Source organism: Vicia villosa, unplaced genomic scaffold, assembly GCF_029867415.1.
Source record: "Vicia villosa cultivar HV-30 ecotype Madison, WI unplaced genomic scaffold, Vvil1.0 ctg.000101F_1_1_3, whole genome shotgun sequence".
In the NCBI taxonomy this organism is placed as follows: Eukaryota; Viridiplantae; Streptophyta; class Magnoliopsida; order Fabales; family Fabaceae; genus Vicia; species Vicia villosa.
Window position 1 is genome coordinate 391,741 of NW_026705013.1, and position 19,815 is coordinate 411,555.

The 19,815-nt window shown below is 27.9% G+C and overlaps 1 protein-coding gene across 1 annotated transcript; it reads right to left on the reverse strand.

Annotated features, from left to right (window-relative positions):
- Window positions 1–17,165: 17,165 nt before the first annotated feature.
- Window positions 17,166–19,430, reverse strand: LOC131624080 (zingipain-2-like). The gene is made up of 2 exons (XM_058895067.1): window positions 19,004–19,430; window positions 17,166–17,746 (listed from the first exon to the last, which is right to left on the reverse strand). The coding sequence occupies exons 1-2, from the start codon at window positions 19,428–19,430 to the stop codon at window positions 17,166–17,168; spliced, it is 1,008 nt and encodes a 335-aa protein (XP_058751050.1).
- Between the last annotated feature and the right edge of the window lie 385 nt (window positions 19,431–19,815).

The window sequence follows — 19,815 nt, forward strand, 5'->3', positions numbered from 1 at the left end:
ATTTTTATGCCAAATAATATATTTTGTAAATTAAAAATTAAAAATATCATACATGACATGACTCTTACAATGATAATAGAAGTTACAAAGAACAATTCATTACTAAAATGTGGACCAATTATACCTTTGTATGCAAAATAATAAATATTATAAAGACAATAAATTTTATTAAAAATTCTAACTCACAATTTTATTAATTAAAATTCATTATTAAGTGATTGCTTTAATATTTAAGGAATAGAATTGAAAAATATTTAAAAATTAGTATAATTAACAAATATTATTACTAAGATTTTCTTATTGTTACATATATACCTGTAACAAAGTAACCAAATATTTTTAAAAATTGATATGTATGTATAAAATCAATGGAGAGAAAAAATAGTATACAAAAGATGGAATATATTAGCAACCAAAAGAAATAATGAATGTGTTATTTGATGATTAAAAAATAATATATTCTCACTTACCCAATTTACACTCATGCCAATTAAAAAAAATTATTTTGTGATCATATGTGATTCAATTCTTTTTTGTTGATAAATATGTAATTCAAGAATGAAAAAGTTAAAAATAATTAAATTATAGTGTATTAAGTCACTTATATTTAAAATTAAAAAGGTAAAGAAAGACCAAAAAGGTAAATTTCCAGAATTACGATAATATTTCTACTTTGACATGAACAATTGTTTTTTCTTCAATTGAATTTTATATCAATGATAAACCCAACTACATATAACTAAAAAATTTAATATCTTTTGTATATAATAAAAAAAACTATTAAATATAAGGCTAAATAGTAACAAAACAAACAAATTCAAAAATGTAGCGAGAGATTTTTCTGTAGTCGCATTTTTGAGCAGTCACTTTTGTAGCACCATACCATTGAAGCATTGAAGAATTATTTTCAACATCATATTTTGTCTTAGTTTTTAATACCTTAAAACCTTCGATAACATAAATCATCTCTTTTTCCAAAACTTTTTTTGCATGAAAACTTTCTTGGTATCATTGCATGTATGTAATTGCTAAAAAAAAGTTAAAATTAAAAAAGCAAAAGAAAATATTTACAAAAAATAATTTAATAAAGAAATAGATGAAATGAGAGTACCTTTTCATCTATTAAGATCATATATGTGCTAATTATTTCTTTTCTTCTAGTAATGTTCATATTATCCCACATCTGACTGATTCTAAGTTTAATCATAGTATTTGACGTAGTATTAGTAAGATTGTTGAGAAATATATGACTGGAATCCGTGGTGAGAATAAATAGGATAGTTGAGAAGCAGGAAAGATGAGACAGATTATATAGAATTGAAGAATAAAATGAGAATCCATTGAATATGTAAATGAATTTTGTAACTGAAGATATGGAATAAAAGGCCATTTTAATGAATAAGAGTAATTGAAGAATAAAATTGAAAATTAATTGAATGTACAAATAAATTTTATAACCGATGGAATAAAAGGTCTAATGAATGGTAGGTGGTTATGGAATAGGAAAGATGAAATAGATTAATTAAAAAAATTAAAAATGAGAGATTTAAATAGATTAATAATACAGTTCTATTTAATATTTTGTTGAGATATTTTATTAGAGATTAAAAAATAAATAAAATACTACACAAATAGCATATCAAAATAGTAATTTTATGATATTTGTTTTTAAATAATTTGTTTTTAGTTTTATTAGAGATTAAAAAATAAATAAATTTTTTATTTTAACTATTAATATTGTGTCACTTATTAAATAATATATTATTTATTCTTTATTATTTATATTATTGTTTATATTATTATTATTATATTTCAATTATTATTATTGTTATTTTAATTATTATTATTGTGTCAATTATTAAATAATATATTCTTTATTCTTTATTATTTTTTATTATTATTATTGTAATAATTATTATTATATTTATAATTAGTATTTATTTTTTATATAGGATCAAATTAGTAAAATTAAAATTAGGGTTTATGCTTAAATTGAAGAGTTTTTTTATTATTATTATAGTTATAATTAATTATTAATATAGGGGTTTAATAAAAAATATTATTTAAATAAGTAATTTATTTTGTATGAATAAAAATTTGATAAATTAGATGGACAAAAAAGTGAATATAAAATTATGATTATTATTATTATTATTATTATTATTATTATTATTATTATTAATAACATTAATAACTATTATTAATATTACTATTAACATTATTTTTGTTATGATTAGTATTATTTTAATTATTATTATTATTATGTTATTAATATTGATAATAATTATTAACATTATTTTTGTTATGATTATTATTATTTTAATTATTATTATTATTATTGTTGTTGTTATGATTATTATTATTTTAATTATTTATATTTTGTCAATTTAATAACTAATAGATTTAAGATTGTGGCAATAAATATATATTACTTATTATTTATTTATATTATTATTAATAATATTTTTATTATCATTATTATGATTATTATTTTTGTTGTTGTTATGGTTATTATTATTATTTTAATTATTAATATCATGTCAATTCAATAACTAATAGATTTCAGATTGTGGCAATAAATATATATTACTTATTATTTATATTATGATTATTATTATTATTATTATTATTATTATTATTATTAATAACATTAATAACTATTATTAATATTACTATTAATATTATTTTTGTTATGATTAGTATTATTTTAATTATTATTATTATATTATTAATATTAATAATAATTATTAATATTATTTTTGTTATGATTATTATTATTATTATTATTGTTATCATTATTATTATTTTAATTATTTATATTTTGTCAATTTAATAACTAATAGATTTAAGATTGTGGCAATAAATATATATTACTTATTATTTATTTATATTATTATTAATATTATTTTTGTTATGATTATTATTATTATTATTTTTGTAATATATATTACTTATTATTTATATTATGATTATTATTATTAATGGTATTATTATTATTATTATATTTATTCTTAATGTAGGGTTAAATTAGTAAAGTTAAAATTAGGGTGTGGGGTTAAATTAGTAAATTTAGAATTAGAATTTGGGCTTAGAGTTGCTATCAGGTTGACATGTGGCTAGGGTTGCCATCATGACAACCTTGCATTTGTATATATTAAGATAATATAGTTTGTACTAATTACATTAAAAAAAGGTTTAAACCATCAGTGGCTAGGCCATGTCGTACATTTCTAGAATCTGCATATCATATTTTTTATGAAGTAATTTAAATGTTTTTCAAGTCTGAAAATCTCTAAAATATACCATCTTCCTAGTTCCATTACCATCCAATGTATGCCATCGCATAGATTCTGCAATTTTGAAACACATAAAATATCTTTGAAATTTTGACTTTTGATTGTCATCTTTCCTCACACATATCTTATGTATTCTTTTAAGTCTTGATTTTCTTCACACAAATACATATAGTAATTTGGGCAACACTAAAATAAAACGCGCTTAAATACGTGCTGCTCATTTAAATAAGTCTACGCTTGAACTTGGCTGACATTGAGCTTGTTGTTGACCAAAATTGTGATTCCATAAAACTGTCTAAATTTTTTTTTTGGGAGATTTAGAGTTTGTTCAACAGAAATCTGGGGTATAGAATTCAGAGATGATGAAATGTGTTTTTTCTTAAATTTAAGTTTATTTTGTTTCTATTTAAATAAAATAAATTCAATAAAATAAATAATAATTTAAATGATATAAATTAAAATTTGACAAATATAACAATGACATGTCATTGTCATGATAATTCTTATCATCTCATTAAAAATTAGTCAAATTAGAAGGATTACAAAGAAGAAGAAAAAAATAGGGAGATCAAATTTCAATTAAGGCTAAACAAGTCTCTCGCTGTTGACTGTAAATCACTCTAATTTCAATTCCTGTTTCGCTCCCTCCGTCCTCCTTTCGCCTTCCGTTGTCTGCGGACTTCCCTATCTCACCGTCCGTTGATTACTCCCTCAACAGAAAGGTGACTTCTCTCTCTAATTTAAAATTAGGGTTTCTCTTATTTTAGGTGATATTATTATTTGTTCTTTTGACGATTAGGGTTTCTATTAATTCATAACCAATCAAAAGAAGTTTCGCCTAAGGAAATAATCAATAATCACTAATTTTTCTGTTTTCTTGTTTTTGGGTTTCATAGTTTGTAATAAATCACTTATTTATTGTATATCCATGTTGTGTTAATTTAGATCCTGATTTTAGGGTTGATATATCTCAAAAGAGAGAATTTCGTAAGTGCTAATTGGTGGATAATTTTTCTTCGGGGAGTTCTTTGCTCGCCGTTTTTTTGTAAGTTCGGTCGAGAACCTGAGTTCTCTCTATTAATGAATTTCTTGCTTACAAAAAAAACAAAAGAGAGAATTTGGTTTGGAAAAGAAGCTGATATATATTTAAGCTGTTTGATATCATCATAGTTTTGAATTGTAGACTGATTTTGCTGTCGAAAATAAATTCATGGAATGTTGACAATTGATGCACATGAGCACACCTATTTAGCATTCTTATTAATCTTAGTTACCATTCAAGAAACCAAACATGAAACACGAAGAACAATGTTAAAGTAGGATGCTAGAGAAAATAAGTTGATTGAGAAATTGAAGACTGCAAATGAAAACGTAACTGAATTTCCATGTACAATTTCAAAACTTACACAGTAAAATCAAATATGAACTTTATCTATTAAATCTCCTTGTAGCAATTACACACAGTAAAATCAAATATGAACTTTATGATTAAAACTCCTTGTAGCAATTACACACTGAATGTTAGTTGATGACATCTTTATCTATTAATTAATTTAGGAACTAAACTTTATTTTAATTGTTAGCAAACAATTTAGTGCTTGCACTGATCAGAGGCATCTCCTAGTTGCATATATCGGATAACCCGATTTCACCAGTGTAGCCATGGAACATGACAAAAATGGCGGCTCTTAAAACTGGATCTAGGTAGGTGGAAATAATGATTTGGTTAAAAATGTCCGTTAAAGTTATAGTAAATTGAGAAAATTTCAATATGATATTCGGTTAAAGTTATATGTTATTTTTCATATTATAGCAGTGGATTGTGGTGTTTGTATGAACATAGCGGTAGGCGTTCTTGAAACTTGAAAGTAGTTTAGCTATGTTGAAAATCATTTGAATTTGTTGAACTGAAAACAGATAGATAGATCTTGGAATTGCAACTAGTGTAGTTCTGGCACCAAAAGGAGTTAATAAAGTAATTGACTCAAGACTATAATGTCATGGTTTCTGTACAGGCAATAATAAACTTGTTTTGACTGTTAGTTGACTATTCATTTATATAGGAGCTAAACTGTTTTTATATGTCAGCAAACAATTTAGTGCTCGCAGTGATTAGAGGCCTCTCCCAGTTGCTTATACTTGATAAACCCGATTTCACCAGTGTAGCCATGGACCATGAGTCTTCCACTGCCAATGGTGCAGTGAGGGGTTGTTCTATTCCTACCTTTCCATATTAATAAACATCATCAAGAAATGATTATTTGATTAAAAATGTTGGTTAAAGTTATAGTAAATTGAGTAACTTTCAATATACTATTCCTGTTTGATTTCGTGTACCTTATCACAAACGTCACTTATGTGTGTTATATGGTATTTGTCACTCGATCAAAAATTACGGAATAAAATATTTCTTGTTGGTTTGGATGTATGAGGTTTTCTTGAGTTTATGATGAATAGTCTTAAGATACATTTGCCTAATCTATGTGTACTAAAATATGATCATTTGATTTTCGTATAGTGTTCAAGAGCTTAATCATGAAGAATTTTATTGGTGTTTGCATCATCGTCTTGTTTACATTTGGATACCCGAGTATGTCTCGATTGTTATATGAATCATCTATTGTTAAAGCTCACCAACAATGGATGATGCAGTATGGAATCACGTATGCAAATAATTCTGAGATGGAGAAACGCTTACAAATATTTAAAGAGAATTTGGAATTCGTAGAAAAATTTAATAATGAAGGAAACAACACTTACACGCTTGGCTTAGATCCATATTCTGATTTAACTGATGAAGAGTTTTACGCTTCACATGGTGAAAACATTGTTCCAAGCAATTTTTCTTCCTCCGAAATTAAGTCAAATTGAGTACTCTTCAACGTTACTAATAATCTTTAAGGCTATGTTTGGGAGTTTGGAGGGGAGGGGAGGGGAAGGTTTCCAAAAACAAAATTTTAAAAAAATGTAGGAAAATATTTGACATTTTGTGAAAAAATGAATTTGTTTAAAATGATAAAAGAGTTATTATCATTACAAAACTTTTAATTTTCAAAATAGTATAACAACCTAAAAGATATTTGGAATATTTATGTAAGCTCTTCAAAACCCTCCAAAAACCCTCCTTGAATACAATTTTTGAGTTCCCCCATTTTATGAGGTTTTTGGTGTTATGAGTAAACTCAAACCTTCCAAAACCCTCCTACCCAAAATCTTTTTATCCTTTTCACCCAATTCCTCTTATTTTTCAAAGCCCTCCCCTCCCTTCCCCTCCAAACTTCCAAACATAGCCTAAAGGTTATCATGTAGAAAAAAAAGTGAATTGTAATTCGACTATTATAAAAGCATTTTAATATATTGTGTGTTTTCTGAAATGACATATATTACTACTGGTTGTTTGTATAGGGATGATAGGGATAAAATAATTTTCTTGTTCATTTCGCTCTTTAATTCTCATTTTTATTTCATCAAATAATTTTATGCATTTTGTGTGATACGCCATTTACTGCTTTGGAGTAATTATACAAATTTTAAATTGTTTTGTCATATAGAGTCTTTAGGTAGTTGGAGTGGCGGATTATCCAGCACTAGGATATTGAAGTGTTCTTTGAGCTTTTTCTCTATTTAGGAGGGAGAGTTAAGTTTAGGGTGGTTTTCTTTAAGATTATTATGAAAAATTCATATATATATATATATATATATATATATATATATATACATCCAAGCAATCAATCCTATAACACGAAATAAATCAAAGCAATAAATCGTATATAACATGAAATGCAGTGATATATAAAAGATATGATCACTTAAGTGAAAAAATTGATGAGTGAAATGAGAAAGAGAATAGTAATTTCATCTCTATTTTCACACTAGAAACAACCAATACTAATATTTATCAGTTTCACAAAATAATGCAATTTATCAAAATGTTTATTTGTCTTTGATTAATACATAGGCTAAAGAAGCATGTAGAGGCTGTAAAAAGAAATGAAAGAGTAAAATCTAATCTAATACTTCAAATTATCAAATTGCTATACTTGTAAGATCCATAAACTATCCATTAAGTTCCAGAGGTAGGATCTACTTGCAGCTTTCTCAGGAGACTTCAATCCCATATATTTAGATTGAACCTCTTCAAGAGTTAGATCAGAAAACTGATTTAAACCAAGTGTGTAACTCTTCTTACCAGATTTATTAAACTCCTCTATATATTCCAACCCCTTTTTAAATATTTGTAGGCGTTTTTCCCTCTCAGAACTATTTGCGTATGTGATTCCATACTTTACCATCCATTGTTGGTGTGCTTTAACAACATCTGATTCATACAACGGTCGAGAAAAGGTTGGGTATGCAAATGCCCACAAGAAGATGATGCAAACACCAATAAAATACTTCATGATTGAGGTTCTATAAAAAAAAAAATCAAAGAATTAGCTACCAATATTATGACATTATTATGGGGACTAATACACAAAGATTAAGCATCTGTACCAGACAACTTTTCATCATAAATTCAAGAAAACCACATACATCCAAACAAACAAGAAATATCTTATTCAATAATTTTAGAACGAGTGACAAATACCATATAGTATCAGTATTGTTTCATGAAAACCTCAACATTGAAATTTTGTTACATTTTCTTTAGCAGTCTTCAATTTGTCAATCAAATGGTTTCGCATCCTACTTAAACATTGTTATGCGCGTTTAGTATCAGTAGTATAGATTGAAACAAAATATCTTATTCAGTAACTTTTGAGCGAAAGACAAATAACATGTAACACATATATGGATCTAAGAACCCTAAAATTGGGATCTAAATTAACAAACATGAATCTATACTATAAAACTCAAAAACAATAACAGAAACCCTAATTTTGAATGAGAGAGAGAGAGAGAGAGAATTCACCTTTCTGATGAGGGAGTATTCAAAAGACGGTGAGATAGGGCAGGCGACAGACAACGGAGCGAATCAAGAAAGGGAAAAAGGAGAGAAACTATAGTGAGCGTGTGAGTAGAAAAAGGGAGAAAGGAGAGAAATTTATAGTGAAGGTGTGACTGTGAGTGTGAGTAGAAAAAGGGAAAAAGGAAAGAAATTTATAGTGAAGATATTTGATTTTTTTTATCCCTCATTAAAAATCTTTATTTTTATAAAATATTTGATTTTTTAATGATGTCACAAGAATGTGAAGATATGTTATTGCCATATTTACCAAATCTAAATTTACTTATTACAAATTTGGTTTATTATTTTAAATATAAATAAAATAAACTGAAATAAATAAAAAACCGATTCATCATCTTTGAATTTTACATCAAAAAAAATCTTAAAAATACAAGATGAATCTTCTATTTTCTTCCAATTTTATAGTTTTTTATATCAATATTATTTTTTAAAAGAAAACTTAAAAAAAACAAATATATAAAAAAAAGTTTTTAACAAGATAAATCTAATGAATTGAATCGAGTTGTCTGTATGAAGTTTGAGCTTTAAGAAAAAATAGTGTTGAATTCAAATTGAGTTTTAAGCATAAAGAATTCTTATCAAAGAATTGAGCGAAGTTCGACTCGACTCAATTTATTTTCAACTCTACATATAAGTCACAAGATATTTTTATTAGACTCATCATATTAAAAAAAGTTTTTATTGTAAAATCTACTTAATTTTCTATTATAGGAAAGTCCCGAGAAAATCATTTCAATATATACATAATTTGATTTAAGTATTGAAATATTTTAGTCTTAAAATTGATTAAATATTTTTCCTATCCAATAATTTAATTTAAAGAATGAATAATATTCGTTTCATATATATAATTAACGCTTAAGATTTAATTATTTTATAAATTAAATTTTTTCTATTATGTTTAATATTTAAAATTTTCATAAGAGTATAATTTTATCAAAAATATTTTTCAATATATATGCCATTTAATTTTACCATTTACAAAAAAGATTTAATTTTTCCACGATATCTCTGTACAAATTTTTTAAACTCTCTTCAACTTTTATATCTATTGCAAAATAAAATCATATTTCTTTATTGTTATTGAGTTTTGTTATTATTTATTTTACAAAAATATACATGTCTAAAATATACAATTTTTTTGTTATTATTATTTAGACTAAATTACAGTTTTGATTCTCTTATTTTGCCTAACTTATGAAATCAATCCCCCTATTTTATTTTTAAACAGTTTTAGTCCCTCATCCTTAATTATGGTTCAAAAATGTCGAGATGTAACTTCTTTTTTTAGTAAGCAATTTTATTAAAGGGAGAACAAAGGATTCTCCAACCCACTTACAAGAGGACACGGGAAACAAAAAACCGAACAACAAGGAAAATTACAAACCAAATACCTTTATGAGAGGAATAACAACGGCTCCTTTGAAAACTTGTAAAAAGAGAAGTTGGAATGAGTAATTTTTCCACAAAAGTCCACTTCCAAACCAACATCTTAATATATATTCCAAACGGTGTCCTTAACACTCCACTTACCCTTCCGAAGTAAACCCCATTTCTAAGCAACCAAGTGGTCCACGAGGTCGCAAGCCAAACAACTCATAACTTCTTTTTTCTCACCCTTCTTAAATGAAAAAAACTATGTCAATCCATAAAATTAGCCATACAATCTTCCTCACTACTCTCCCCTTTACCGACCCACAAAGCAACCTCCTTCCATACCTTCTATACCACCCAACAACTAAAAAAGAAGTGCTTCACATTCTCAACATAATTACCACACCAAAAACAATTTAATTTGTCAAGGGGTAAAGGAATACCTCTAAGAAGCCAAAGATCTTTTGTGGCATTTTTTTAATATGTGGCATTTTTTATGATGTGGCATTAAACTTATTAATTTTTAACTATCCATATCATTTTTATAAATAAATAATTAATTAATATTTTCTAAAATTTCAAATAAAAATTAATTAATAGAAATTTTAAAAACATACTAATTGGACTGAAATATATGTCCATCCCATTTCTCTAACTCAAAAGCTTTTGTTTAGCATTGTTTATGTATGATATATATATATATATATATATATATATATATATATATATATATATATATATATATATATATATATATATATATATATATATATATATATATATATATATATATATATATATATATATATATATATATATATATATAATTAAATTTAACTTTTTTCTGTAGGAATTTTTCTTTTATAAGCTAAACATACAATTGCAAAGGGATAATTCAAGGTTCAAGAACTCTTTAGCAGAACAACATGTCCTAACTAGATAGAAAACACTCCAATCACCACTTGCATTTTCTGAGTTGTGTAAAATACCACTATGTTATCATTAAGACATGAAATATCATTAAGAAAAATCAAAGGAAAAATAAACTAAATTCTACATAAAGTAAAAGAAAACTCTATTAATTCTCTGGATTATGTAATTGATATTCATGTTTGACTAAACTATAGTAGCAACAATATGTATCATAGGATGTAAAACTTGCTAATAGAACATAAGTACAAAATAGGTACATCAAGAAGATGTCCTATGGAATGTTGGAACATGTTCTGGAATAACATGTCCCATAAGATTTCCTATGAGGGAGCATCCGACATCACGCCAGCTGAGCTGGATTAATGAGACTCAGTTCATTTTTAACAAATGCAGGATATTGAAAGGAATATTATGAAATATAAGTGCCACAACTTTAAAGGTCAGAAGAATCAAGTCAGAAAGATTGAAGAATATACAGTTTCTAAATAAAGAGATTATTTAGGAAACTAATTATTGAAGACCTCTCTTGTAGCAGAAGTAACTGCTCGTTTGTAACTGCTATACCTTGTTATTGTTAGAACATAATTTGGTTCTAATCATATCTTAGTGTTTTGATGATAACAATTAAATAAATTTTGTATAAGTAAATGTGGTACTCTATTATATGTTTCTCATTTTAGAAGATGGTCTAAAACAAGCACCATCTGAACATGAGCTACGCTGAAAAGAAAAGTCGCTGAAGTTCTAATGAAGTAACTTCTAAATGCACCAACCGCTGTAAACAAATTCTGACTGAAGTTATTAAGAAAGTCACAAATGCAAAGTTCTGATACAAGATAAAATACCGTTAAAAACATAATGATTAAAAGACGGCTGAAGCACTTATATGGAACAATTCCCAAGAATGACTGGAGAAACAAAAAGCACATGCAGTTCGTTGGAGAAATAAATACAAAGGGCAAACACGCAACAAAAACAAAAGGAAGACACGCAACATTTAATGCTCTCTCCCAAAATCAATACAACGGGAAAATTCTTGAAGATATATATATATATATATATATATATATATATATATATATATATATATATATATATATATAAGGAAATCTGAAATGAAAAAAAAAAAACAAGAGTGTCGAACACAAAAGCAAGCTCACTCAAGAAGAAGAACACTTACGTGAACTCTTACTCTGAAAAAAATATTTTCATTTTAATATACTGAGTTCATATTCCTTGTACTAAAACTTAGTGCAAAAATCAAAGTTGTGATTAAAGCTTATTAGAAGCAACGTGAATCACAAGTATTAGAAGTTAACTTGTAATTAATTGTTCCTTGAGAGACCGGTTGGGTCATATTTCTCAAGAGGTCTAGGACTAGTTAGTCTTAGAGGTGTTAGTTAGTTACAATTGGCTTGTGCATTGTATTTTTAGTCATGACTGTTGGTTGTGCGTTTGTAATCAGTTCTGATTATAGTGGATTAAGTCCTCGATTGAGAAAGGCGAAATCAGCTTGGTGGGGTGACTGGAGTAGTTTGAGTTGCAAATGAACCAGAATAAAAATAATTGTGTTTTATATATTGTTGTTACAAAAAAGAACTTATTCAACCCCCGTTCTAAGTGTTTTCCAAACCTTTAATTAGTATCAGAGCACTTGGTTCTGGGTGCAAACACTTAACCGTGTCAGAAAAAGATCCAGAACGAAAACACTATGGCAACTGATCAAAGCAATAACAACTACAAAAAACCTATGGTCTTTGATGGAAAAGATTTTGAATACTGGAAAGATAAACTAGAAAGTTTCTTTCTAGGTCAAGATGCTGACTTATGGGATGTGGTCTTAGATGGCTACACACTTCCAGTAGATGAAGAAGGAAAAAGATTGATAGAAAGATCATGACCAAGCAACAGAAGGCAGATTTCAAAAATCACCACAAAGCAAGCAATATCCTGCTAAATGCTATCTCAAAAAGGGAGTATGAAAAAAATCACAAATAGAGATACTGCACATGACATGTTTGAGTCTCTCAAAATGACTCGTGAAGGAAATACTCATGTAAAAGAGACAAAAGCTCGAGCTCTCATCCAGAAGTACGAAGCTTTCAAATTGGAAGAAAATGAGTCCATTGAAATAATGTTCTCAAGATTTCAAACTCTGACTGCTGGCCTAAGAGTTCTAAACAAAGGAGACACCAAAGCAGACCATGTCAAGAAGACCATCAGAAGTTTACCTAGAAGATGGGCACCAATGGTTACTGCACTCAAAGTTTCAAAAGATTTGAACAATGTATCATCATACCCCAAACTTTTCCCATCATATTTCAAAATATTTTGATTCACATGACTTTCAACTGCTCAAGACTATGCAAGTATTAGGCACACTTGCCTGTCTCCCAAGCAACAAGCCTCCAACTAGGGTTTTGCTTTTGTCAAGGAACATGGAGCTCCTGAGGCCTCAAGTGGACTCCAATGTATCTCTTATTAATCAAAGAATCCTCACACCAAGTTTCAAGCTCTGATTCACAAGATTGCTTAGTCAACAACTCAAATGATTAACAGTCGACTGGTTTGACCTAAAAGTCCACTATGGTCAAATTACAGTCAAAACTCCTGATTTTTTGTAAAAATAAATATTTTGAGGTTACATTCACCATTTGATCAAGATTTGATCATGATTCATCAAGGAAAGGATCCTGGGTTCGATCCTAGGCATCCCCATGTTTTTTTACCCAGTTTGCTTTCTTTTCCATTCCATTGTTTTCTATTTTTTATTTAACTCTTTAATTTAAACTTAACCACAAGAAAAATGTCATTATTAGGATTAGGATAATTAACAATTTATTTTTTTATTTTTCCCTTTTAATTAAGATTAGGTTTTATTAGAAGATTTTTTTTTTATTTAATTAGATTTAGCTTTTAACTAAAAATCATAAAAAACCAAAACCTTGAATTTTTCTCTTAGGTAGATGTTGTCCATTTTTGAATCAGGATTAGGATTAGGTTTCTTTTAAAAACCAACTTATTTAATTCAGGTTTAAGGTTTTTTAGCCTATATAACCAAATTGATTAATTTAAGTTAATTAGATTAATCATGTTTTTTAGCCAAAAATAATTAATTTAATTAATTAGGTTTTTTAGCCATTGATTTAATTAATTTGGTTTTAACCAATAATTAATTTTTAATCAGGATTCTACCTTCCACCCTAACCCTGATTGTTTTTAGTATTCATCCATCTTTAAAATTCTCAACCTTTGTGGTAAAACTTGTTTGTTTATTTATTTGTTGTTAATTAAATTTCTAGAAATCAATGTATAGGTCGCAAAAGGTTATTTTTGTAATAGTGTAGTTTTTACTTTCTGCACCTTTTTACTTTCTGCATCCCCCATTTTTGGTTATGTAATCCCCTCCCCGAAGCCTTGTAATAGCGTAGGATTTATTTTCTGCCTTTACTTTCTGCACTCCTAATCATTCGCTAGCTAACCTTAACTCAAGTAAATAAATACTCGAATCTAATACATTTCGCACACACACCCACCTTTAGGGTTTCCCCTCTTTTGTTGCCTTTGATTATAATCAAAATCATCATAGTCCCTTCAGAATAAAGATCATAGTCCCTTCGATTTGACTACGATAAAATGATCTCGTCCCTCGATTTTGTCTTCGATTAAATGATGATAGTCCCTACGAATGCTAAGGTATCGTTACTTGTTACCTTATGACTATTCCCATCCTATGAATAGGACTTCCTACCCTCCTTATGGTATGTATAGCCCCTATAACTATACGGTGACCCTCGATGTCCCGAATACATCCAATGAAAGGACTTCCCATTAACTATTGGTGTGGATAGTCTCTTTCCCTTAATCGGAAGACTTAAAGAACAAAAAAGACATTAAACTTAGGGTAGGTAGTTCTTAATTGATTGCTCAATTCAAACAAAGTCAAAATGCTTTTCACACCTCCTTTCGTGAATGTACTGCTCAGTTCTTCTATGAAGCATACTGCTCATTTAGCAGGAACTGTCTGCCTTCTCTCGAGCTTTTCTTCTAGTAGGCTGATGTTAGTAACGTTCTTGTTTCATCATACACTTCATGTATGTTGCCTCTTGTGTAACTTCTCATACATGTCTTTAACATTTCTTCTTTCATACTTTCATGCTCAGTTTTTCACTACAGATTTTCTCCTAAGATATTTCTCGTTCTTCACTCAGTAGATGTATCCTGGATACATACTCTGATGCTCACTCTTGATGCATACTCAGGTGCATACACAGACGCATATCTCCACAATTTGAGGCTTGGTCTATTTATAGAGCTTTGTATGTCACCGTTGGAGTTTAGCCGTTGAGATTTGAATATTTCTTTGAAGGCCTTCGTCTCGATTTTCTCATGAATGACAAATGTTGCTCTTTGCATAACCTTATCTTCAACATGATGATTATATTGGATGACGTGTTTCTTTGTTTAATCTTGTCTTTCCAATGCGCTGCATGTGGCTTGCTTCTTCAATCAACCTTGGGATTTGTTCCACTTAATATTGCAACCTTTTTTCTTAAGATTAATTTTATAACGGCTCTCCCTTAGATTCCAGGCTCTTTGTATTGTATTCAATTTTGTATGCTGAGCTGTAGATTCTTCATTGGCTTGTACGTGACTTCTACTGATGTTTGTATTTTATATGTCACTGTATCGTAGTCTTCAGAACTTGTAACTTTAGAACTTCTAATCTGTATACTTGCGTGATCTTCTGATGTTTGCAAAGCTTCTTGTAATGATCTTTCTTGTTCATTTCCTTGCAGCTTCTGATGTACCTTATGATTGAGGCTTTATTTGATATGATGACTTTTAGCTTTCTTCCATCTTTTGAATGTTTGTTTCTTCTTTCATATCTGATTCACTTTCTAATATAGTTTTTTTTTGTGATTCTGATGCAACCTGTATAAGCATAATATTTGCACACTAAATGAAACCATTAGTAATAAAATTGTTACTCACAAAATATATGCTTGTTATCATTAAAACTAAATTCTAAACATAGATTCTCAATATTGTTCTAACACTTGTTGTATGCAACTATTTAGGGGGAGTTAGTGTTAATTGTTGTTGGTGCTACTGTTACTTTGCTTCTTCTGCTGAGTACAAGATGTTCTAACATCCTTAACGTTGAGGTTGATGAATATCCTTGTTGTTGTGCTTTAAGTTATGTCAGCTGCTTCTACTATATATTCTTATAATATGGTGAACTTGGATAGTTCTAGCGTGAGTTCCGGTGGGTTTTCTTGTGTGTTTGGAAAAGTTTTTTCTTTCAATTGAGGGGAAAACGAGTTGGTTCTGTAAGACGAAGGGATTGTTTGAGGATAGATATGAAACATCATGTAATCCTTGAAATATATGTGGGTGTGGTTGTTCAAAGCATACGAATGGAGATAAATATCTGTTTTCTTTTCCACTCCTAAAAAAGGATGTTTTGTTTCTTATGATGATAATAACAAGGGAAAGATCATAGGTTCTAGTACTATTTGTAAGTATCAATCCAACTATTGGGGATGTGCTTTCACTTGAAGGTTTGAAGCATAATTTTCTAAGTATTCGTCAGTTATGTGTCAAAGGTAATATAGTGACTTTTGATTTGTCTGTATACAATGTCGTAAAATCTGAAAACAATCAAACTATGTTTACTAGTTTAAGAAGTGGAAATACACACACCATAAATTTTAACAAAATCTCTTCAAATGATGTTTGTATTTTAAGTAAAGATGATGAATTATAGCTATGGCATAAGAGAATAGCCCATATCTACATGGACCATTTGAAATAATTGGTCTAGAAGGAATTAGTAATCGATTTGCCAAACTTGTGTTTTGAAAAAGAATCAATTATGTGATACATCCTAAAAGGGTAAACAAGTCAATGCCTCTTTTAAATCGAAAAATATTATTTCTACAAATAGGCCTATACAACTCTTGCATGTGAATCTTTTTTATATATCCAGGACCATGTGTTTTGGTGGTAATTGTTATGCCCTTATTAAAGTTGATGAATATTCTTGATATACTTGGATGTTTTTCTCATCTCATAAAAAAAGGCGTTTGTTGCCTTTTGGAAATTAACCAAAATTATCCAAAATGAAAAAGGTTGTGTTTATTCGAAGTGACCATATATTTCAAATATATGGAATGCGAGAACTTTTGTAATGAGAATGTCATAGAGCATAAATTTTCTTATCCTTGAACTACCCAGCAAAATAGGGTAACGAAATGGAAATATATACCTCTTAAAGAGCTAGTGAGTACGACGCTCAATAAAACCTACATTCCTAAATATTTTTAAGTTAATGCAGTAAGAACTTTTTGTTACATGATGAATTGTGTCTTAATAAGATCGATTTGAAAGTTGATGCCATATGAAATATACAAAGCAAGGAAGCCTAATATTTTTCACTTCCAAGTTTTTGAATCCAAGTGCTTTATCCCCAATAATATATGTTGAATTAAAAAAAACACAATGTATTATAGTTTAATTTTTCCTAATAGTCGGAACAGACACAATATGAAACTTACTTATGAACTGACAATAATATTCATTTGAAAGTACTAGATAATGGGGTATCCAACATATGTAGCAATCTGACAATGACCTGAAGTTCCTTCGCCTTCTCTTAGTAACCTCATGTATCCATTCTCACCCCATCCTTTACCCCAAGAATTCTTAATCAACCAATATTTCTTACCTTCACTTTCCCCGTAACCAATTATAGTTAATGCATGGTTAATAACTTTTCCACATGATCCTGAATATATTCCTTCTTTGTATGAACGAAATTCACCCCCCATAGCAATAAGAGCTGATATTGGCTGTTGTGCTACAGCTTGCAATAGTTGTTTTTCATCATTGGAAGTTACAAATTTGTAATTACTTATTTGAGCTGCTGGTTGTATATTACCATTAATTTGACAAGTTTGTTTAACTCCTTGGTATGGATAATCACTTTCTTTGAGAATACCATGGGTTTGTATTATAGACGCGAAGGCAGTTTCAAAATGGCCATTTGTACATCCTCTACTCTTGTAATCACAGTCCAGAAGTTGCTGCTCTGACAATGAAATCAGCTTTCCACTTTTGATTTTTACAATACCTTCTACAGCTGCTACAGCCGTAAAAGCCCAACAACATCCTAAAACATTGAAATGGATTATATTAGTATTATGATTAATGATTTGATTTTAAGACAGACTCGTTAACTAGTTGAATCCAACAACTTGACTATCATAATTAGGATTGTTAAAAAAAACACCGAATCGAACCAAACTGTTGAAACAAATTGAACTGAAGTTAAAATAGTTAACTGTTATATTTGACTAATAAACCAAACCATGTTACACAAACAATTTTAGAACTGGACTAAATGACAAATAAATCAAACTGAAACTGAAAATCAGAAAACTGTACCATAAACAGTATACCAATATTCCTAATCAATAGTTTTGGTTCACTTCACTTAGGTGAGCTTTAACTATAGTTCAATTCAGGTCAATTTTCTAACTAAAGTGTAACATCAACCACCATAATTTTAATTAGACTAATTTATATAATGATCTAAAAGTTAAATATTCATAAAATCCTAATTAAAGACACTTTTCATAAAGTATAATGTAATTATCGTACTTAAATGATAATGTTTCAATATTTTATGATACAAATTTATTTTCGTTACAACCAAAGTCCATTGGAGTTTCACAAAATTATAATAACATCATAATTTTGTTGAAATGTCATATTGTTACTGTATAACAATTACGTGGCATTGAATATTAATCTAAATACGGTAGTAAAAAAAAGTTAAGTTATAACTGTGATATGATATGAAAACACAATTGAAAACTTAGAGATGTTAATTTTAGAATTTTGATATAATTAATTTTTTAATATAATACTAAGGTTGGAATAATTTATTAAAACAAATTATTTTATTATTCATAATAAAAATTAGCCAAATTTTATAAGTTCTCAAAAGTAATTTATGAAAACAATTTATATCACATATAAAGATAACTTAAATTTATTTTACTTTTTGTTAAAAATTAATTTATAAATTTTTTTATAAGTGTTTATTTTGATAAACACTTATGATATATATTCTAAGCAGAGCCGTCTCAAATTTTCGAATATTTGATATATGTTATTTTCAGTTTAATGTGATAAAATAAAAAACAAGATCTAGTTAACCATGATTTTCTTGTGAGAAATAATTGTGAGACTCTTTTTAATCATAATTTAAACGTAAATAAATTTGAACTCTATGCGGTGATCTGCATTCCACTTTCTCAAATATGAGTCTAACTCTAAATAAATTGATTATCCAAACAAACCCAAATAATTAAAACAATTTGTATTGCTAAAAAAAATTAAGCAAAAGAAATTTTATGATTACCACAAATGCCTTGGAACTTAACATCAGTGACAGCTCCATGTTGCCTCCAATCAAAATTTGTTGGAACATTATCACTCACATTGAATAGTACTGTATTTGATATCATTTTGGAGGAAGAAAATTGGCTTGGAACTTTGATTCCAGTATATAAAGCCATAAACTCTTCATTAGTTAAATCAGAAAATTGATTTAACCCTAGATTATAACTTTTGTTACCAGCATTGTTAAATTTCTCTATATATTTCAAATTACTCTTAAATATTTGTAAGCGTTTTTCCATCTCATAACTATTTGTATATGTGCGTCCATATTTAATCATCCATTGTTGGTGTGCTCCAATAAGAGATGATTTATGCAATCTTTTAGACATGGCAAGGTATGGACATGCCCACAAGATTATGACAAAAACAACTATAAGACACTTCATTTGTTCTTGGTAGCTAGATTCTAATATATTATAGAAATAAAATTTTATGAAACAAAAAAGAAAATTTATTTTTTAAAGAGATTAAAGATAATGAACTATCATCTAATCGATATTCATCATTTAATCATATCATATATCTAACTTTAAAATATCAATATAACTTAGTAAAACATATAAAAGTGATTGATTGACAGTATAAAATCATTTTATATTGTTGATTTTTTTTAAAGTATATATGTTTTTATGACAAAATATTTTTATTAATATTTATAACTATATATAAAAGTAACATAAGTTTTTTAACTGACCTATTTTTATTTCATTTTCACTCTTTAGTTGTTTGTTTTTCTAACTTATCACTTATGGTTTTTCTTTAACTCCTAAT